General features: G+C 37.5%; 1 protein-coding gene across 3 annotated transcripts in view; it reads right to left on the reverse strand.

Moving 5' to 3' along the window:
- The window catches only part of COL21A1 (collagen type XXI alpha 1 chain), a 96,638-nt gene that overhangs the window by 67,316 nt on the left and 5,959 nt on the right, over positions 1-23,363 (reverse strand). For all 3 annotated transcript variants that reach the window (XM_042016966.1, XM_042016965.1, XM_042016967.1), the window contains exons 2-3: positions 4,393-4,512; positions 2,129-2,680 (exon numbers count right to left, since the gene is read on the reverse strand). In XM_042016966.1, the coding sequence (XP_041872900.1) occupies positions 2,129-2,680; positions 4,393-4,480 (640 nt within the window). In that variant the 5' untranslated portion in view covers positions 4,481-4,512. The remainder of the gene's footprint in view (positions 1-2,128; positions 2,681-4,392; positions 4,513-23,363) is intronic.

A 23,363-nucleotide genomic window follows, 5' to 3' on the forward strand; every position in this document is an offset into this window, starting at 1 on the left:
ATGAATTTTAAAACTCCATAGGGTAAAAACCAGCATATCTTTTAGACATTTACACAAAGACCATGAAAAAAGAATTGCAAAATTTTCAGGCAGTTTCATGTGGTTGATCACAGCCAAACCACTGCTCGGCCCTCATGGAACTTCCTCTCCCTCAGTCAAAGTGAATGTTAACAACAGGATAACCAGTAAATAAATAAATAAATTAATTAATTAACACACAACTTAGCTATAAAAATTCCAGGCTTGGAGTTCACCAGCTAAAGACACTGTGGTTAGAAATGAAGCTGGCAAGTGGCTTTGATTGCTCTGCAGGAGAACCATCTCAGAAGGGAAGTGCACAACGTAAGGGAGACAATGCAAAGGGTCACTTCAAGTGAAAGAGTAAGTACACTTTGGTGTAAATAGTCAATATCCACAGATTACTGCTGTAAATCATGTGAAATACCACAGCTGAATTTTAAGGGATACTAGTTAACTTGATGCTGAAAGCTGAAATTCCATCTTGATGAAATATAATGGCACTTCTTCTAAAACTTTATTCAAAGAAACTATTGTGTTTATTTTGTGTTTATTCAGGGGAATTTCTCCCTCCATTAAGTTCTATTAAATAATTTAGCTCCAGTTAGATGACTTAATTTTTGGACTGACCACCTTACTACATCAGCCACAAGGAATTACTATGATTTTCACTTAATGTAGCAAGAAATAAACATTAATATCCTCAACAAAAGGATCACCATATTTTTTCAATGAAGATGATACTCCAAGTGAGAGCAAATAAAATCTATTTTTCACTCTTACTAAATGCAGAAATATGGTACAATTTAAACAGGACTTGCATAAATTCTTGATAATGAAACATACAAAATACCACTGACATCATAGAGTTTGAGTGATACACCTTAGAAGCAATTTGCTATCATTTTTATATATATAAGCCATTGTTTTACAAAATTATCAGAAAACTCAATGCAGTAATGCTGTTAGCATTCTAGAGTCAGAGTCACTTTACAGTGTTGGTCTTGGCTAACTCTTCCATAAAAACCTTCTAAGAAACATCATAACAGCTTGCTACAGCTCCAGACATCTCCACTTTTCCAAGTCCCTACCCGGAGTGCTGTGTCCAGCTCTGGGGCCACAACATAAGAAGGACGTGGACCTGCTGGAGCAACTCCAGAGGAAACCACGAAGTTAATTAGAAGGCTGGAGTATCTCTCCTGTAGGAAAAAGGCTGAGAAAGCTGGGGTTGTTCAGCCTGGAGAAGAGAAGGCTGTGGGGAGACCTTAGGGCAGCCTTCCAGTACCGAAAGGAGCCTTACAAGAGAGCTGAAGAGGGACTTCTCACAAGGGCATGTAGTGAGAGGACAAGGGGGAATGGCTTAAAACTGAAGGAGGGTAGGTTTGGATTAGGTATTAGGAAGAAAGTCTTTACTGTAAGGGCAATGATGCATTAGAACAGGTTGCCCAGGGAAGCTGTGGATGCCCCATCCCTGGAAGTGCTCAAGGCCAGGTTGGATGGGCCTCTAAGCAACTTGATCTAGTGAAAGGTGTCTCTGCCTATGGTAGTGCGGTTGGAACTAGATGACCTTTAAGGTCCCCTCCAATCCAAACCACTCTACAATTTTATTATTTTTGCCAGCAGTCTTTCTTCTGGCTTTTTCAATACATACTAGAAGAAGTATGTATTCAGAAGTACTCCTGTTGTAATGGCAGTCTGTCCTCTCGCTTGTCTAGAAGAAATGCTGGATTATGCATGAGTATCAGTTGCAACAAAGAAATCAATAAAATAAACCCTATATTCTCGGCACTATGAGAATTGCTGAAATATTTTAGTGTTTTTAAACTTTATCAATGAAAAAAATTCGGGCTTAGGGCAAAAGGATAGATATTGAAATTAAACACTTACTGTGTTAAAACACTGTATCTTTCCCAAATATATCTTTCTCTTTGTTTGATAGAGAAAATAACATTTTGGAAGGAATTTCCACAAATAAAATCAAAACAAAAGATTAGGGTGAAGAGTATCAGGTCCCTTAGATTGCATGAATCATGTATTCTGCTTGTGAAATGAAAAAATATGTGTACAGAACTACATTTTGTGCATCTAAAAATATTTTATAATCGCTTACCTTCACAAAGTTTCTGTTTTATAACTTCTTTAATTCTTGATATTGCAATATAGTCTTCAACATAAAATACGTATGTTGATGAAGGTTTATTGGCAATGGCTTTAAGTTCTTCCTCCTCAATTTCTGAGCCAACACCAATAGCAAACAAAGTGATCTTATTTTTCCTTGCTTCTGCTGCTACATCTTTGACTTCATCTTGGGACTTTCCGTCAGTGAGAACAACTGCTATTTTTGTTAAAAATCTTGAGGATTTTGCAAAAAGATGGTCAAAGGCAAACTGAATAGCTCTTCCTGTTCTTGTATTTCCTCCCAGATAGTGTATGGACTCCATTTCCCTGATGAGCTTCTCAGTGGATTCATGAGTTCCGAGGGGAATTTCAAGTACAGGGTAATCACTATACTGGACAACTCCAACTTGAATAAACTTTGGCCCTATGTCAAAATTTCTTGTAATATTGACAAGCCAACTTTTGATTATTTCAAAGTTTTCTGGGCCAACACTGTAAGAGCCATCCAAGATAAAAACTAAATCTGCTGGAGCAGTTCTGCAACCTAAAAAAAAATAAAAGTCAAACAAATATTTTACTGAACACTTTCACTTTCTTCTTCCACAGTAAATGTTTTTCTCTATCAATTAGTGTTTCTATTAGGATCTTTATTGAGAAATACATTCCAGATGAAAAAAAATTAGCAGAGTTTATCAGGGCAAACTTGTGCAAGGTTGTTTGTGTAAGCCACACGGATCCAACTTGGTATCTGAAAACCACACCATTTTCTGGTTTTTACATTAGCACCAGAAACAACTATGAAAAATTCTGGAATTCAGTTCCTTAGCTGGCAACTGTATTCCATTCAATAAACAGACATGAATATATATTGGGTCTTTTCATATCTTACGTGCAGAGATGATAAACATAAAAACTCCTTTTTGTTTCCAAACCAAGCACATTGTGGAGGAAGGGTATATTCTGAATACTACAGAATCCTTTTACAAATACATTTTAATTGACTTTGGACACTGCTACATGGCATTTACAGAACTAGTATTACAAAATCCTGAATCTCAATTGAATGTTGCTGGTAGCATATTCTGATTTTTGCAGAAGAAAAGTATTCAGTGAATGAGCTCAACCTCCAGAATACAGAATCACATAAGCATTTAATAACTACGGTATAACTGCATGATAACTTAGGCATGGATTCAGCTCTCCTAGCTGTAGTCATAAACTGAGTTTTTAGGCTAAATTGCCAACTACAGGCCATGGACAGACATAGCCATTCCTATCCACGCTACATGCCCATTCTCAGATGGAGGGAATAACTTTCTAAAGGAGGGAACTGCCTTCCATTCACCATGAAAGAAGTTTTGATAACTGACACATGACATGCCAAGGACATGGCCAAAACCAGGAGGGATTATTTTGATCTCATGGCACATGAGGTCATGGGGCTTACTGTCCTTTTGTTTTGTGAAAGTCTGCAGCTCCACCACAGGAAGGAGAGCTTTGCCTTATTCTGAAATCTGCCTATGGACACTTCTGGTCAAGACAAGATTTCACCCTCCTTGAAAGCAACCACAGTCTGCAGGAGAAATGCTTTTGCAATGCAGGTGGTGATGAAAAGACACTGGGAGAAGGAGCAAAGGGTGAGCAGAGTGCATCGCTCAGTGGTCCAGGGATATGAATCACAGATTAATTTCAGTTGGGAGGGACTCAATATAATTAGACTCTGCTAAAAGCAGAGTATTCATTTTGATGGAGCCTTCTAGAGCAGGTAGATGTTTTCTTTTCTATAAACCAGATTTAGAGTAAAAAAATGGTTTGGTGGGGTTTGAGATGCTAATCTTGAAGAATATGCAAGAAGGTCTGTCCCAGAACTGGAGTTATCTCAGCTTCCTCTCACAGAATACTTATTCTTCCTTATTTAGTTTCTCACATAACATTAAGCTATTCAGAACATGACTTCTGAAGAAATGAAAATGCAAATGCTCAAGATTCAATTTTAAATCAATACTGGAGCTTTACAGTTCCATCTGCCCTCTTAAGCATTTCCAAGACACACACACAAAAAAAATATTCCCCTCCTAATGGAGAAGTAAGACATTGAAGCTATTTTTCATATATTATGGGGTTTTCACCAAGAAAATTATATTGGAATAAAATCACCATCAACAGAAGTGTACATGTGAACACCAAAATGGATACTAAAAATTCAAGGCATGTTTTGAATTTGCACTTATCTGAAATGCAAAAATTAACACTTACTTGCTCTTGTTTCCCCATCTTCAGCTGAGATGTAATCATGAAGTAGCAGAACTAACAGCATCTGAAAAAATGTTTGGATCTGTGCCATGTGTGTTTTATTCTCAAGGTCTTGATACAAAACTAGATGGGAAAAAATGAAAAGAAAATACAGTTTTATTATATTACAAAAAAAATCCAAGCTTCTGCAGTTTAAAAACTGTGTATGAGGAACAGCTCTGAATCAAATCTGCAAGCCCAGATGTGGCCACCCTGCAATGAACCATTGACTCAAGAAGTGTCAGTCAGGCATGTAAGCCCAAAACTGAGATTCTAAACTCAACAACAACCACCAGCCCTTTTTTGAAAGCCCAGTTTTCACCAAGGTGCATTTATACACTTCTCCTGCTAGGCACATTCACGAGTAGGTTATACTCCTAGTCACACTTGTCCAAACACTATCCCATTATCCCACTCAGACGCCATTATCAAAAGACATTACCAAAAGATCCAAAGTATGGCAAGTGTTTACGCACCAAGTACTGGTGAGAAGGTGCTACTTCAGTCTCAACCCACACACCTGGCTACTTCAGGGAGTGTGGGACAATTCCCACTCCTCTACCCCAGGGCTGACACTGACACCAGGAGTCAGAATCTCAGCAAGCCCCAGCCCTTCCCCAGCAAAGTCAAGCCCTGAAGACTGTGTATTGTAACATCCAAGACTGCATAAATTACATGTATCTTCAACTTTTGATTTTTTCTCCTCTGTTTATGTCTCCTTTGTTATCATGGTTTATGAACTATAAACCCCTGTCAGGCAATTTTAGTCTCATATTGCTGTTAAAAATATTATTTGACAAATTTACTTTAATTAAGAAATATTTATTCATTATGTTTATAGAAAAAATAGTGTCATAGTGATAAAAGATACATTTTTTGATCACTGTATTAGATATCCATTAATTTCAAGACTCTAAAAGAAAGTATACTGAATCTCTTTTGTATTCTCTCATCTCATCTTCCAATGTAAAATGCAATTTTCAGGGTGAATTCATTTCACGGCACAGAAGTCAACTTCCAGGAAATGTTACACCTACCAAATATAATCCTCCAAAGTTAGTAAAGCAAAACCATAATAATTCTGTTATTAAATCTCTTCTTCAGATTACAGATAATTGCAAGGTAAACCCATATTTTGTTATTCACATTACCTTGTGTCAGAATGGGTAAGAAATCAGACACACTTGGGGTCTATGGGATTGGACATAAGATGCATTGTTCCAATGCTGCTACACAAATACTGGGATACCACCTTCATTTAAACAGATCAAGTGGCAGTTTCCTGTTCCAGCTATTTCAAAAAGGATCTGTTTAAAATTATGAAGTTGTGTATTAGGCTTGTAATACATGAAAAAGTATTACCATGGTAGAGGTAGACAATTTTCATAGATTATTTCAGACTTGATGGTTTGTATGATTGATCAGTCTAAAATCTCTTCCATCGTTTTCCATGGCAAGTGCTTAGCATAGGGTAAAACACATCTCTCATGAGGCCAAATAGAGAAATATCAAAGAAGAACACATGAAATTAAATCTATGAGGCAATTTGAATAGCAGGTGACTCAAGGACAATTGCATGCTTTTAAAATATCAGAAAAATGTCAGCCTATAACTGAAAAAAAACCAAGATAGACTACAGTACAGAGAGCGGATATACATATAAAAAAGCACAGTGCTGAGCCTGAGAAACTATAAAATCCTTTTGATTCCTCCCATCAACAACACAAAAGAAATAAACAAATTATAAGGTACAGTTTCGAAAAAGAAGACTGAACAAAATAACAAGCAACTTAGTGACTTCACTGCTATTAGTCTTCACTAAAAAGAGTACAGGGCCAGCTACCATTAATGCTGTAACTTTTTTATGGAATTAAAACAGGACACTAAATTTAAAAAAATCATTTTAACAACACACTCCCTGCAACATAGAACTCAAATGTCCTCTGTGTCATGGGCACAGATACTTCAGGTGAGGCGAGGACACTGGGATCCTACTCGCCGGCACTGCTCTCCTTTCACCAACCCTGCAGAAACCACTAATGCCTTCCTTAAACTGCACCATGCCCTTTCATCTCTGCTCATCCTTCAGCAAGCACTTACCCACTGATACCTTCAGGGATGGGCCTCCCAGATCCTCAGGAGTGATGGAAGCTACAGGAAAGAGGCAGATGCTCAGAAGGGGAAGGGGAAAGCAGGTGCCTGCAAGGAAGTTCTGTGCCTCAGAGGAAGGAGCTGCTCCACAGAAACACTAATACTTCATCGTGGGAGAGGTACACGTGAAAGCAGCATTTGCTGGCTGTCCTGGGCTACAGAGAGGCATCAGGAATGCTACAGCAGCCTTCAGAGTATGTCGTTAATATTGAAAGACATCCCATCACAGCAAGATTTCTTTTGGTGAAACATGGTCCAACTTAAACTTCTTAAAAGGAATCAGTAAAATAGTTGCAAAAACAAGCTTATCTGATTCACAGAACCAAATTGCATTCCCTTGACAGAACATATTTTCCATTTGTGAGAATCCTCTATTTCATTTTCAACAAAGCCTGTACTTGAGAACTTCATTTTAAGTATAAACCAAAATAAATGTTTAGTTGTCCAAAATGGATTTATTAATAGAAACCAAAATTAAAAGGACAAACCCAGAGCTTAAGCAACAGACAACAAAGATTCCAATGTTCAGTTTACTAGAGAGGAAATAATATTATAGCACTGCACTTTTAACAGTCAAATGAGATGCCAAACCAACAACACCAGAGAGCCAGCTGCTGTATCTTGTCAACACAGTAATTATTGAACAGGCAACAAAAGTGTACTTGAAAATACTTACAGAAAATACTTTCTCAAGTGCCTTATTTCCACCATGGAGAGGCCGCCACTAATATCAGCCCAGGACCTCTCCACTGCCATTGCCAAAAGCCAAATTTCTTCAGTGCTGATCATGCCCCTTCTATCTCCATTTTTTTAAGAGAAACAGAGAAGAAAGTTGTCTCTATGGCGGCCCATGGAAGTGCTCACTGCTTTATTCTCTGCCCCTGAGAGCTCTACTGACTGCTACAGGAAATTTTGCTGCAGGAGCTGCAGGAGCTGGGTCAGATTGTGCAGGGAAGCAGTAAGAGAAGGTAAACCCGTCAGAACACAGCACAAACAGAGGGATATGGGATTCATACTTGCTCCTTATTTTGTTTGCACCTGCAAACAGCTGTGACTCAATGACCCATATGGATCACTTCCAGCTTGAGATATTCTGTGATTCTACAATATTATGCTAGGATACATGGAAAAAAAAAAAAAAAAAACCAAACCAAAAACACATACAAAAAAACCCCAAACATAAAAAACCAACCAAACAAAAAAAAAACCAAACCAAAACCACCACCCAACCCAGGAATTAATATTTTAAATAAAACTTTTGGCCTCTGTCTTTTCCAAATTATCCCTAGTGATTAGTTTGTGATTTTACCAAACGTAATCAGGAAAATATATAGAACTGCTTTCCCACCTCTCAGTTATACCAAACCACTTTTGATATATGGAAGTTGATGCAGGAGAAATTCATACACGATTACTAAATAAATACACAGATTCATCCAAATAAATACATCCAGCTCAAGTAAAGGGTGGCAGACTGAGAGAGTATTAGTGGAGAAATACACACATGTTACAGTATTTTCAAGGCATCCTCACAGTTGTTCGCTTTTTCCACTTTAAATGGGACAGAGCGCTGCAACCATTGGCTTTGTAACTGTTGATGTATAGGGTGCCAGGAGCGAACCTTTGGCTATCTCCCAGCTCCACAAAATTGTTTAAATTAAAGCCACAAGATTTAATGAGATATTAACTGAGACAGGATATTGGGTTGGGTGGACCTTTAGTGTGACTCATTATGGCCATTCTTTCACTGTATGCTTTTTATCTTGGTATTTTACTTGCCAGTTTGATAGCAAAAGGGATGTTAGAGTGAATGGAAACAGTCCTCTGAGGAAAAATGGCCTATCTCAGACAACGGGAAAACAAACAGCTTATGTAAAGGCCTCTGCTCTGAGCTCCCAAAATGAGGGGCTGTAGAGCACACACATTTCTGAGTGATTTGCATGAAGACTCACGCAAATTTCTCTGCATCTGAGACTACACAAAAGGTAAGGCCCTAGCAGTGCTACTAAACATCAGACCCTTGAACCAATGCGGTAGCAGCTGAGACTCTGTTCTCCACCAGAGCAGAGTTCACAAAGTATTATTTCTGTCTTCCCCAAAGGCAGGAGGGAAAGGTGGTAAAATAAAACCTGGCTGCATCTGCCCATACCCTATGAGGGCATAGTCAGAGGCAGGTGACAAACTACCCCATGCACATTCACTTTTTGTTGCGCATAGGAGGAAAACTCAATGAAGTTTGGAAACTGGTGACACAGCAACTCATCCACATGGTGTCATTTTAGGCAACCTTAACCAACTGGACAGCTCCTGCAACTTACTTCTTGCTTTCGTCTGGGCAATGCAATTTTGCTGTGCAGCAACACTTGCACCAACAGGGCCACTGAGCTCTGCTGACTGGGAAGGGAATTGAACTCAGGTTTCCTATACAGTGGAAATGTGGTACAGCCATTACTGAAACCAACAGCCTCTACTCGATTTTCGAATGAATTCAAGACTGTCAGTGTGTTACAGATGGCAAAGGCATGCAATTCCCAGAACAGCTTTCCTCCACTGAAGTGCACAAAGGTTCAAATGACATCTCCCATATGCATGCACAGCAGAATAATTTCACATCCAGTTTAAACTTTCAGTAGAAAACTTATGTGTCTAAGCAGGTTAGGCAGTATTTCCACTTTGCATTTATGATGCCTAAAAGCAGCACCTTCTGTATCTCAAAAGGCAATTTACTGATGCAGTCTTTCCATTGCTATTTTTCCAGTGCCCAGACAAGTATATAATTTTATTCTTCCCATGAATACTCTGAGGAAACTTAGAGCAATTTGGAACCTTACAGAATTAAAAATATTTGCTCTTCAGTGCAATTTTGTCACTATTCAAATTCATAGAGAGAGATTTCTCGAAAACCCTGGCTTCTCTGCTGCATGAAGATTTCTTGCTGAAGAACTACACCGAAAGGAAGAGTTTCTTCCTTCGCTTCTTCCCACTGCTAGTTACTGCCTAAGAAGAAAGTCAGGAAGGGTATGGTTTTAACCTTTTCCAGCATTCTGAGAAAATAACCAAACTAAAGGTTATATATATTAGCTAGCTTTCCAAGTATAAGTTAACACTTCTCTCATATTGCATCACTGCATAAACATTTCTCAATTCAACTAGAGATCATTAAGTTTGGCCTACAAAGGGACAAGTATGAAGACATTACAACAATAATGACTGGAAGGACATACAGCAGATTCTTTGCATTTTCAAAACTCATGCAATACTACAGGAACTGTGCAGCAAGAAAAAGGAACCCTGAAAATCCTGATTAATATGCATTAAGTAATGTGGAAAAGTAACGCAATCTTGAATCACAACCTTTTTATATTTGCTCCTTCCATTTTCAAAACTAATGCGATTTTCAAATAAAATGTTAGGGCAATTTACATTTAACTATTTATTCCCATCTCTACCTAATACTATCAGTCCTAGGCGTTAAAAAAGACTGTGAGGCTATTCTAAGTCAGTTTCTTTCCTCAAGTAATTCATCTGAATCTCTATTTATTTCCACTTGGATTTCAGTCCCATTCTGCATTCATGTTTTCCACATATTGTTCCTATTCATTTATTTTTCTTGGTGGGCACAACTGATGAGGTTGTTATACCTGCAAACATTTAAAAGAATAACAGCATCTCCTGAGAAGGGTGAGACTCTAAAGATATAATTAATTTAGGCTTGGTTTACACATACATATATGTACATAAGTGCAAGATGTGCATATAAATAGATAAAATCTCCCACAGTGATCAGTATCCCTCATCCCATTTCTTTCTATTTCTATATGTTGGAACAAACTATTTTGGCATAATCAGCAGTATAATTACATTCATGCCAGGAGTTTTCTACAATATTAAATATATGATTATGGATGGGTTTTATTAAGAGAAGTCAAGAAAGAAAATTATGTATTTAAGTGACACATATTATGAGTTTTCTTGGGGATTTTTAATAGTGAGTATTAGAGCAACAAGGATGAAAAGTAGTTGCAGTTCCATTCTGGCTAAGCAATAGCTGTACTAAGTCTATATGTAAATAAATGGCAATGCAAAGTATACATAGTGCACAGTTTCAGGTATTTTACTTCCTAACCCTAGCAGAAAGCAATGCCTGGACTACCTTAAAAAGAAAAGCCTAGTGCGGGCATTGCTTGGGCCATCTGACCCATTTCCACCACCTTTGCTATCTTTCTTTTTACAACAGCAATCAAAGTTAAGAGGCATAGTTTTGTTTGCTTTCCCTTTATAAATCTAAAAGCTTACCTGGTGGACAGACTAAAAAATGGAGATCTCCAAATGGAGCCAGAGAAACACATGAAAAATTGAGAAGGAATGCAGACAAAGACCTCTTGCTCAAGTCCACAGCTGCAGCAACAGGAGCTGTGCAGAGCTGATGGCAAAGCAACTGAGTTAGCTGAAGATGAATGCAAAGAACGTGAATGAATATTGGAGACCTCAGAGAAACATTACATCACATCTCATCTGCATTTTCGGAAATCAGTCTCACCTGCCTCTGCATATACATCTGTTGTCCCTCAAGTACACATTAGCACGGTCTGCTTTGCTGTTCAAATGTTATTTTGTATTTCTCCCTCAAAACTCACTAAAGGCATTAATTACTAGTTCAAGATTATGTTTGATATTTCATTAATTTGTGCCACGGATACAATATAAATCTCTCATTAAAAATATATGACTTAACAGTCAACAGAGCATTGCCAAAATTACCGATAAAGCAAACCATTTCAATCTTCACTCCAGAAGACATTTTAGGGATAGGTAAGAAAAAAATTCAATGGACCAGTAGTTTAAATGCAATTATTCTCCAACACGATTACAATTCCTATTATTAAAGGTATTCAATATGAACAAAATAAACTCACAAGAATTAGTACTACACACTAAGATGAAACTTCATATTTATATCTTTGATGTATATATATATGATGTATAAAGTATTATGCAGATTATATAAAGGTGCAGAGAGGATTAAAGAATTTATCATCTTTTCAGCAGATTTTGGAAAGAAGGCTTTGTATCAACTGTACAAAGCCTTTATACCAACTTCCATGCTATACATGGAAGACTAAAGAAAGCAGTTGATACATATTATAACCCAAGTAAGAAGATTTATATTTTTGAAAGCAAATAATCCTCTTAAATAGGATGGGCTAACTGTTTATTTTTCACGATTCAGTAAAGCACACAAACCTGCGGATTCCTTCAGCCTACAGCAGAGACAGTTTGTATTCATGTTCCAACATCTAAAGTCACAGAAGACTTGTACTTTTAAATCCAATTTATTCTGGCACTTTGTACTTTGTTGGATTTATTCCCACTCCAAGAGGATTCTGTGCCAGGAGCCAGCAATTAGGTATTACGGGTTAAAGAAAAAGGAGGCTTACCACAGCATTTGAGCTACTGGACTGATACACGCCTGACTGGGAAACAATATAGGATGGGCAACTTACGTAAGTAACCACACTTGGCAGCTCAGAGTTCTGGCTGCAACAAATGAATTTGAAGTCTCCCTGGAAACCATTATTTAATCCCTTCTGTGAAAAGCCTGTGCTGTTATTTCTCTCTTATCAAGCATCTTGAGATCCCACAGAACTTTCCCTCCTTGGATTGACCCAAGAAAAACAAAACAGCTAATCAATAGGATAAAATCTGACACTCAAATGGTACAGTTGAAATTAACCTTGCATACAGTAACAGGATTCTGTGTAAGAAATGTTTCAACCTACTCCTACAGCAAATCCAAAAGTTCAAATTTTGACTGCGCATATGTATAAGTATCTATGTTACCAAACAGGAAAAGAAAACAATTTAATATAATTACTAGCTGGTGCAATAGTTTGGGAGACCATTTTGCCTGCACTAAGGAATTTAAAATTCAGTTGGGCCAGTGACAAGGGAAACGATCATTGGGGCACATAATGAAATAACTAGAAATCATATAATGAAGTAATTATCTATAATTACATGTAATTATATATCATTCAGCAATGAAACCACTATAGAAATCAGTTTAAGTCTAAGAGAAAGGTACAACAATCTCTAACAATGAACGTTGACAAAAAGAGTCATAAAGGCAATGTAAAAATGGAACCAATCCAAGTAAGAACTCCTAATGCAATTAAAAGACTACTTTTGGTTCATGCCTAGCTGACAAGAGATACACAGAATTGCTCATCAGTTACTGCTGTGGTCTCAAAGTCTTCAGAAAAGCAAGACAGCTGAGGACTTAAACAGTCCGTGCTACCAGATTCAATTAGGTCCTCGTATGTCAGACACACGTTTCTGCTTATAGCTCCTCACCCACTTCTTTCTTTTCCCATTCCATTTATTTTCTTTTCATCTTTTTATTTTAGTTCTCCACTTTTAAAAAAGGGAGGGTAGAGTTGGCTTAACTAAGATGTTATTTGCAATGCAATGACTGCAACATTTGCCATGAAAACATGAGAGATGCAGTAAGAAGTACATAAGAGGGGATTTAAAATAAGTTTACTGTGTAAAGGAAAGAATAAGTCTACGGGCTTTGTTTGCCTCCTGCAAGTAAGGACCAGCATCAGAAACAGAAATTATATTTTTCTGTCTTCTTATCTTTTTTCTTCTATTCCTTTCTCCTTTTTATCCTCCAAACAGGCTTGGATTCCAGCACACACCAAGCCCATTTGTGTTATTCACTGTCTTTTTCCACAAATTACACTTAATGCTATTATCTGTTTTAGTATAAGTAATGTCAAAGGCTGGAGAGGATAAGAATAATGATGTGGACCCCTGCTTTAGCCAAAGGCATCAAAACTTCATTTGAAAGCCTAGGCCTTTGCAATTCTTTAACTGTCTCTCTCTTTTTCCATCACTTCTGGAAAAAATTCAATTACACACAAATCAGACTAATCTTTAAAAAAAAGATAATCCATAGTCACACAAAAAGCTCATTAAACTGTCTGTTCAAGCTTCAAAACCTAATGTTATTGTTTCATACCACAGAATGAATGAATGTTTATTCAATTTTATGTAGTACTTTAGACTATATATAAAGGTAACATGAAGTAGACTGCCATCTAAAACATTTGATTTTATGTTAGCATTTTAACAATATACAAACTCACTGAGATCAAAGCAAGAAGAACCATATAAGGTGAATAGATAAAAAGGATTTTTAGGTTTTCCAGTTCTATGTTTTTTAATGATACGGTTCTTTTTACTTAGTCTTGTTTTCACTCAAAATATTCACAATTCATTCAAAGGAGGCTGTGATGGCTGAAGGAATGGAAAGAGAAATTCTAGAGGAATTTAGGACCTGAACTAGTAAAACTTTGAAAGAATTACAGTTGTATTCAGTGGAGCTAAATAAAACCCTTAAGATTTTAAACAGTTTTTTGAGGGAAGAAAAAAGAACTTCAGCACATGCATGCTCAAAGGAGAAAACAAACATTTGTTGTTTCAAGTATATCCAAAATTTGGTACTTTGAGAAACATTCGCATCTCCAGATCAGTATGATCCCAAGCAAAAATTAAAACCATGCAGAACTTCCACACCCAGCTGCTTTACACCTGCAAAAAGGCTAAAGATATTCCAGCAAGTAATCCAGCTCACTTTCTTTGTACTGTGATGACTCTTAAAGCCCATTATATGTAGACAATTATTTTTATTACTTTTCAAAAGTATAAAATTCTGTCCTAGGCCTACCATATGGTTTCATTCAGTCCACCAAGCAACTGAAGACAAAGTAGATGCAGAGTTGAATGCAATCCACATCAAGAAGGCTTTGCAAAGATGCAGGATGGGCAGCAGTCCTGCACTATACAACCCCTGTCTCTGGGTATTCCCTCTGTAGAAGACTCCTGTGTATTTCTCTGCTTTCATCTTTGTTTCACAAAGGTAAATAGCATTTAGAAAAAATACGAAATAAGCCTGAAAATACCATACAAAGCTCTCCCTGGATGATGTAAATCACCTTCTCACGTAGAAAACCCAATACGACTTCACACATCCAAACATTCTGTTCTATTTTGACCCAGTCTTGGAGCAACAGTGCATATTGAGGTGAATATCTATGGAATAGTAACACCAAGAAAAACATTTCTGAAGTAATCTACATAGAATAAACTGATGAAAATTATTATTCTGGATGATCTAGGAAGGCGCTGCTGTTTGTAGATATCCCTCAGTGTCTGCTAGTAAACCTGTTTCTGATTATTTAAAGAATGGCCTTTAAGAATAATTTAGCTCCTTGTGGGGATGTCAGCATTGCTACAGGTCACTGGGAGAACCTAGAGGAAGGTCAGATGTCTGCAGGACTCTGGAGGACTCTTGGGGTATGGGGAATGAGAAGAAGCTGGTGCAATCCTGGTCATTACTGTCTTGGGGCTGTGGGAGTCTAAGTGGGAGTCGGGAATAAAACCAGTGAGTATCTCTTCACCTCTCACCCACCCCCAACCTCTCTGCCTAAATGCAGAGAAAGATGCAGAGAGATCTCACTGCAGTCTGCAACTACCTAGGGGAAAGGTCCAGAAGAGAGGGAGGCAGGCTCTTCCCACATCCACACAGTGGAAGGACAAGGGGAAATGGGCACGCTTGGGAACACAGGAAATGCCAACTCATTCATTTTCTCTCAGGAAGACAGCCAGACACTAGAAGAAGAGGCAAAATCTTCATCTTTGTTGTTATTGACACCTGGACTGATCAAGACCCTAACCTGCCTACACTAACTGGGTCTGCTTTGAGCTGTGCCTAGAATGGATGATCGCAAGAAGTGCCTTCCAACCCCCTCTGTGTCTCTGAATGTCTGCAGTTCCTTTCCAGCAGATCTCACTCCTCAGAGTACAGTGTCCAAGGCACTCTCCCTAGAGGGGCACAGCCCCATGCCTTAGGCACATCACCCTTCTCCAAGATGCTTGCTTTTCCAAGCTGTTCTGTTGCAGACAGGGCCTATGAAGGAAAAAGGAGAGGGTGATAAGAGCACACAGGAGAAAGAGGGGGGAACAGACAGCCCTGCCATCCTGCTGCCCCAGAGGGCAGAATGGGGCTTTGGGGGGGGGCATTGCCATATCTTGACCTACCTTTTTGGCAACAAGTGCCACAGACAGCTGAGTAACCAGGAGACAAAATTTAGGTATTCAAAGTACACCCCATCACATGCACAAAATACCCAGACATATTCCTGCAAGTGAAATGTCCACCAAAGGTCTTTCAGTTTGAAGTCAGGCATGACAAAATAGTATCTTTTTTATTATGACACTTCAAAGGTGCTCAAAAAGGAATTAATCTTGTGCTCAGAGGCAACATGAGCCCCTGTAGAAGACATCCATCAGACCTTCAGCTTTCAAAGTGCCTTTTTACTGCCTGTGATTCTTTAACAAGTAGTGGTGGCTTTCCCCCTTTCATGAATAACTCCAGCAGTTCTCTTTCACTGTTTAGGGATCAATGTTTCTCTTAACATGTTAAAAATATTCCCTACATGTCTTTGTGTGTCTGAATTTTCAGATGCAATACTTTGTAGATGGATACATCCCTCTGTATCGTAACTGCCTAGCTTATCACATTCCCGTTTTATGATGCTGGAGAGTGACTGTCCCACTCCTAAGCTAGCAGAACCATCTCAGTTCTCACTAAGGAAAAGTCCCTGAACTTAATATTGCTTTAACCTTTTACCTCCTATATCTTCGCTTTTTTTTCTTCTCTCGAACTCCAGTCTATCTGGGCTATTGGCCACCATATTGATTAATCTTCAGAGTTCACTAATAAGGTTTTAATAATACAATAGGAGTGCAATCCTAAATCTCCAGGATACTGTGAGGAGAACTACCTTCAAAACTGAGAGTTGCTTGATTTTTCAACAGTAACAACAGACAGGGCCATGCAAGTTTGTTCTGCACTTGGAAGTTCTTAGAAATCTCAGTGTTCAAAACTGCAGAAAATTATTCCTCTGCCATTGCAGGCAATCCTCTACAAGCTGACACTACAAGGATGGAGTGGGGGTGGAAGGCTGCATCCTGTTCCATCTTGCCAGTTTACTCATGGGAAGAAAGCAAATTCTTTCCTCCCACTCTATGTCTATGAAGAAATCTTCAACATACGGGTTAGAGAATTGTCTGGCCCCCAGGCATGAGACTTGCTACTACACTCAGCAGTGATACCAAACAGTCATAAGCACTCATCACCCACACACCTCAAGTTCCCACCAGGGAACCGGAATAAATCAGGCACTTTTCTCCCTCTTTTGAGCAACAGTTAAATATTATTTACCAGCAGACCCACCACAGACTATTCTGAGAGATAACATATTCTATTATATGGGTTATATATTATAACCCATCCGTAAACAGCCAAAGACTTTCCCTTCAGGACATGGTGTAACGGTGAACATGGTGATGGTGCTGGGTTGACAGTCAGACTTGATGTTCTTAAAGGTCTTTTCCAGCCTTAAGAATCTTATGATTCCATTCTGTCTCCTTCATACCATTCCACTTACAACTTTTCTGTTCAAGAGAACAGTGCAAGCAGTTCTGCTCTTTGCTTCTTTTTGACATGAAGGGGCCTAGAATTCCTTAATATTTCAAGAGTGTCACATTTCTGAATCAGCTGACTTGACTTAAATGAGCCACAGGTGAATTAAATGGCCAGTAGAAGTTAGAGCAGTATAGGGAACATTTTTTCTTTCAAAAGCACAGATTAATTTTTCCAAAGTAGTTCCCGTATCTCAAAATATACAAGACATAAGTAACTTATTTTCCATAGAGTCCATTAAGAAATGTCACCAATGTAGGTTGCAAAAGGATGAATAAATCAACATGGCACATTTATTAGGACCTATGGCAAGTTGCTTACCCAGTATATTGATGGTAACAGGCCTAAACAAAGTACAGGTTGTGCTTTCTTGCCTAACCAGGTGTACAACTTAGCTTTCAGAGGAATACCACAAATTTAAAAAAAAAACCAGATTTTATATTATTGTAAGTTTTAATACAAAGTTTAAAAAAAAAAATTAAAAGGAATAAATTATTATTTGTACCAGAAATTTGACATTTCTAAAGATGCCAAATGCATTTTCAATCATATTCCAGAGCTATTCAACTTGAGATGAGATTTTCTTTTTTAATATCAAACTCATGCTCTTAGAAAAGTGGTAGATTTCAGCTTTACTTGTTCATTTGTTTAAAAAGATGAATTCATACACAAGAGGGAAACCTAATACATTTTGTGTTCCCAAGAACACATCTTGAGCATCATTTACAGCATTTCAGAGCAAACACCTGCAGTGTTTCTAGGGTTTATTGTGGCACTGGAAGCTAAGGATTATACAGTTGGACAAAAGCACTATGCATGAAGTCTTAGTGACCTCATATAAAGAAGGCTTATGGAGATAAATGCATGTGTTGAATGTCAATTTGTATTTCCTACAGTAAATTAAAAGTCACGGTTTAACAGCATTGTCAGCAGAGACGCTTCAGACCATGGTGCTCTGCAGCCTTCCTTTTGGGAGTGATCCTTTTTAATTATATCCAGTTCTTAACAGTCTGCCAACATTCCCAAGAGTCTGACCATTTTTCATCAGAACACTAAAGATACTGGAGGTAATAATAGCAAGTTTTCACATTTTTTGCTCCAGTTAATTTATAAATACCAGTTACAAAGCAGTTAGTACAAAATTAGGTGCTGCTGGTTCTTGTTGTGGTACAACCCAAGATCTAGAGATTTATCATTGCCTGCATTTATGCTATGGAGAACTAACATAATTTGGTTTATATTTGTTCATAATGATGATGAGATTCATAATAATTTTTATGGTGTTATTAGAAAATATCTATTAGCTTTTAAATTGTGGGATTGATAAACTGTTGAAAATATAGTAAGACTGCAGCATAAACAACCATTTAATACACATGGAAAAAAATAAAGAGAAAAGAGTTATATACCCAACTTAGTCAATGTATAGCAATAAATAATTTATGTTAGACAACATACACAAAAGGAAATCAAAATGGATCCAGATGAAGTTTCTAAACATAGTCCCTTTTCTATGATGTTCCCAATCTATGAAGTTTGCTTCACAGAAAATATTTTAGCAGACTTAATTCACATTAAAGAAAGACAGGTTCAAAAATGCAATAAAGGTTTATTTGTATATTTACATCCTCTAGTAAGGTAAGAGGTAAGAACACAGTATGACTAAGAGCTGTTGAAACCTCTGTACCAGAGGGCAACCTCCTGGTGGTGAAGGTAGTGTGGAGTCAGGCACCGCCTCTGCCAGGCAAGTCTTGGCTGTCAGCACTACAGAGCATCACTGAGTGAGTGTCAGAGAGACACTTCTCCAGTTCTTCTCAGAGACATCCTGAAGAGGAAAATCCTAAAGAACCTGTTAAGTGTGCTATTGGCTACAAGCCAGTAATAATGTTATCTTACCTGTGCCAAAGAATATAGAGAATTTTGTACAGAATTTAATACTAAGGGAGAGATGGACAAATTGCTTTTCATTAAAGTACGCTATTGTCTACATTCTGTGCTGAAGTATAAAAAACATGTCAAATTTAACACAGACGTAAAAATAAACACAGCATTTACCTGAAAGTTGTAAAACTTGCATCTGTGGGTTTAGACAAAACCAATTATTGTGCAGACAGAATGTGACTTCTTCAACTTAAAATGACTGAATAGGCTGCAGTTTCCACTCAAAAGAAAAAAAGAATAGTGATTTCAATGGATCATAAAATCTGCACCTGGTCTGTAATTTGTTGCATTGAGGCCTAAATAAACAGAGTATTGTCTGTATAATTGGGCCTGCAAACAAAACAGATCAGGAAGCCATCAAAATAAATAAGCATACACGTTACATCGTATAACCTGAAACTTTAAATACCAGCTATTCTATTTCCAGTTACAGAATGATATGCAATGCTCAAACCTCCACTTAACATTGCTTTTCATGTAAAAGAAACAAAAAGAAGTATTCTTTGAAATTCTATTCCTCCAATTTTGATAATACATTTACAAAATACAAAACTACTGAAATATTGAATCCTATGAGAATGCTAACTTAATCCATTCAGGGTAATTTTATAGAAGTTGTATTTGTTACTGCAAAAATTGTGGTATTTGCAGGTACATTAAGACCTCAGTAATTACATAAGTGGTACGTGAATTCTAGATAATCCACACAATAAGCTAAATAATTTCATATGGTTATTTACAATCTCAGATTGATTTTGTTTAACGGTCATCTCCTTAAAAAAAAAAGCATTTTTTGGCATAGTATCAAGAGCCAAATATGGTGTAGATAGTATCATATACTGTTCCCGTACTTAAACTATAAGAAATAGATCCACTCTGACTCAAATGGATTTTCTTGTCTCTGAGCCTTATTCCAAAATGTGTGATTACATTCTTGGTTCTTATCTGGGCTATATAATCCATCAGAATTCACACAGTTTAGCTATAATTTAGCCATAGTAACTAGCAACTATAACATAATATATAAGCATTGCTTTATATTTTAGCTCTTTAAAATCAATACTAACATATATGTTTTGGAATGGACTTGTTGAAGATGAACTCTATGTACGTGATTATTGGTTCTCAGACAGTATTAAAGGAGAAAAAAGTGCAAATACAAATACAGAAAGCCAGTTTCATTTCAGTCATGTTGTAAAATAAGCTTCCATGAAAACAAAAATAGATTGAAAATATCAACTAGTGAAAAAGTTATAAGCAAAAAAAAAAAAAAACCACCTAGAAAATAACTATGTCAGGAAAAAAGTAGGAAAATGTCTGTGTCTCAAAAGGACATAGGATTATTTCATAACAATTATTGTAATAATTATTAATATTTTCCATGGTACCATTTACCATGGTACTCAACATCTTGACCTATTCATTTCCAGGAAAGGGTACTTCCTGTTTATTCAAAGAAAATAGGTTCATTATTTACAGTGATTATATATTTACTTCAGGTGTCAATCATCAGTGTCTGAGTTCTATTGTGGTATTAATGTAGCAGAGTTTTCCGAATGAAATCACCATATAACAGAATTCTCATAGCTCTTTGATTTCTGAGCGAGATTTAATTGCCTGCAGTTGCCCAACTTTTCAAAGGCATCCTATAAGTAATTCTGCATCAGCAGGAGACATGTACACCCAAATCTATTTAAAAATCAGATACAGCGACCATGAAACAAATCCAAAACTGCATGTGGTCAAGTGTTGAAGAACAGAGAAAATCAAGTCTTCTTCAAAGGAAATGCTCAGTATTGGACAGCTCCAGGATGGTTTTGTTGAATGCCTTTTACTTACTACTGTCAGGTACCATCAAACTATGAACTACTGATAACAACAGTGAGTACTCAGCAGGTATACTTATGCATACATAGAGAAGAAATTCTCCCTTTCTAGAAACACCTCTTCTGAGGGCAAATACCTTATTTAAATCCAGATCAGAAAAGAAAATAAGAGATAAAATAAATGGAATGTCTTTACTTTTCAGGAAATAAAAATTAATCTTTATTCTTTGTATTGCTTAGCTTCCTCGAAGACAACTATGTGCTTCTGAAAATTAGGTGCAGCTGTCCTCTCTTTTGAGCTCCTTAATGAAATCTTCTGCGTTCCGGCTTCCCTCCCCTTTTTGGCAAAACTTGTCAATGTTCATTTCAGCCCAGTCATGAGCACGCCATGGCCATGTGGGCCCCTTTGTACAGCAAATGGACTTAATCACAAGGGCATACAATTACATTCCTTTCTCCTCATTGAAAATTCACCAGGGAATAACAAACATAAACCTCCATTGTCTAGGACCTTTAAAAAGAATTTGCTGTTATTCCTATTCAGTAAATCTTCCTCCCCTTCCCTACCCCTTATTCTTTTCCATGGTAATAAAACAGCAAAAAACTCCTTTATCATTTTGTCTTCTATTGTACTGCAAGGGTATATTTTTCACAGTTTAATATATCACCAGCATTTAGATACATTCTATCATCAGTGACTTCTCATGGCTTGTGTCATTCTACATAGGACCTGAAGAATTCTCAATTTTACTTTTCAGGGATAGGAAAAAATGCCTCCAAGTCTCCTAATTGGCATTATTTCCCCATTTTTCTTTTACTCTTAACTTCCAGACAGAACTATTCAAAAAACCATTTAATTTATTTGGTTGGTTTTCTTAGGCTTGCCATTTGATGCTCACTTTCTCTGCAAGTGACAGTTTCTGAAATAAAAAGAGAACTTCTTTTCAGTAGGCGAGAATTTCAATCTCTTTTCAGTAGGAAAGATAATTAGGGTGTTGTTTTTGAAAATTCCCCTCCACATATGAACTCTTGGTATTATTATGTTTTCACATACAGTTTCACTTAAAATAAATTGCTATGAAGGGCTGCACTTTAACTCCAGTGTTCTTGGCTGTACTTTTCCACATTGTTCTATCCCATGAGTTGCCAGTGAATCTCACGTATCTCAAACATTCTCTCACCCACCCAGTTCTGCTCCCTCCTAATGGAAACTTTTTAAGCAAAATGTGATAACTAGTCAGATACCATTCCACTCAGGAAAAGAAGGCACACAGCTTCTTTCTGAAACACTGACATTCAGTTCAGCTTATATTCTGCCAGGAGTGATCTACTTTACCCCTCACAGTCCTGTGCTATCAAGCCCGATTTTAAGAGCTAGAGACTCCCATGCCCACTTTCCATGGGTAATCAAACCTCTGATAAAATGGAAGTCCAGCATCATGTAACATTCCCTGGGTTTTTATCTTGGGCATAAAGTCTAATCTCAGAGCCACTTCCCAAAGCATACTTTTTTTGAACATTTCCCACAGTTGAGAAAGGAGTGAATTCACAATACTAACAGTTCTGCATGGTCCATTTCCGCTTCTTCTATCAAGTCATGTTCTGTGTAATTCACCCACCCTGTAAGTCATTGCACAGACGTGTCTGCCTCCTCTTCTCCACACGAGACACTGCAGCTATGCTTACACTGTTTATTTTCTCCTCTGCCCTTTTAATCAACTGGGAATATTATTCTATCTTTTCTATGTACCATGAGGAAAGGGGAAACAGTAGAAAACCAGGGTCAGATCCCAAGTGCAAGTAAGGAGGAACATACTGATCTGGTCAAGGAAGAGATTTGAACAGCCTTGCTTAGATCTCTGTCTCATGGAGTCTCTCTGGGCCACAGCTCCAAGAGAGTCACCCAGGGTATCCCAGGTGGTTAAAAGACTAAGAAAAAATATTAATACATTTGAGAGCACTGAGGGCAGTACTTTTCTAATTGCACCTATAATTTGAATCTTTACAGTGTCCAGTACCAGGAAAAGAATTAAGTACAACTTCATACATCTTCCCTCAAATGTATGCATTACACTCATAGTCTAGAAAGCTAATCATGCTTGCTGGCAACTCCTCTGCTACTCTGGCAAAAGTTCATACAATTCTGAAGCAAAGGTTATACCACAGATTTTAAAGTGAGCCCAATAATCTGATATTTTTATAAATTGTACTCTTAATACAACTATGCAAATTTATCTTGACCTCTCCATACATGATCCTGCAAGCTCTTGTGAAATTAGGGAGCTCATAACGGGGTGGGAATTGGAATTACCTACTGAGACCAAAAGAAGCACAAGGTACTTTTGACAAGACTTCCCAAGTGTCTATTAGAGGCAAAGCCTAGATGTATTCCTGCTGTTATACCAGCTGCAGAACTCTTCATTTATGTGTCTTCAAGCCACCTTAATTGGGATCATTTTTATATG

Source organism: Corvus kubaryi, unplaced genomic scaffold (genome assembly GCF_017639235.1).
Source record: "Corvus kubaryi isolate FWS band 111438036 unplaced genomic scaffold, C.kubaryi_AGA036_p1.0 split3-73, whole genome shotgun sequence".
NCBI classification, from domain to species: Eukaryota; Metazoa; Chordata; class Aves; order Passeriformes; family Corvidae; genus Corvus; species Corvus kubaryi.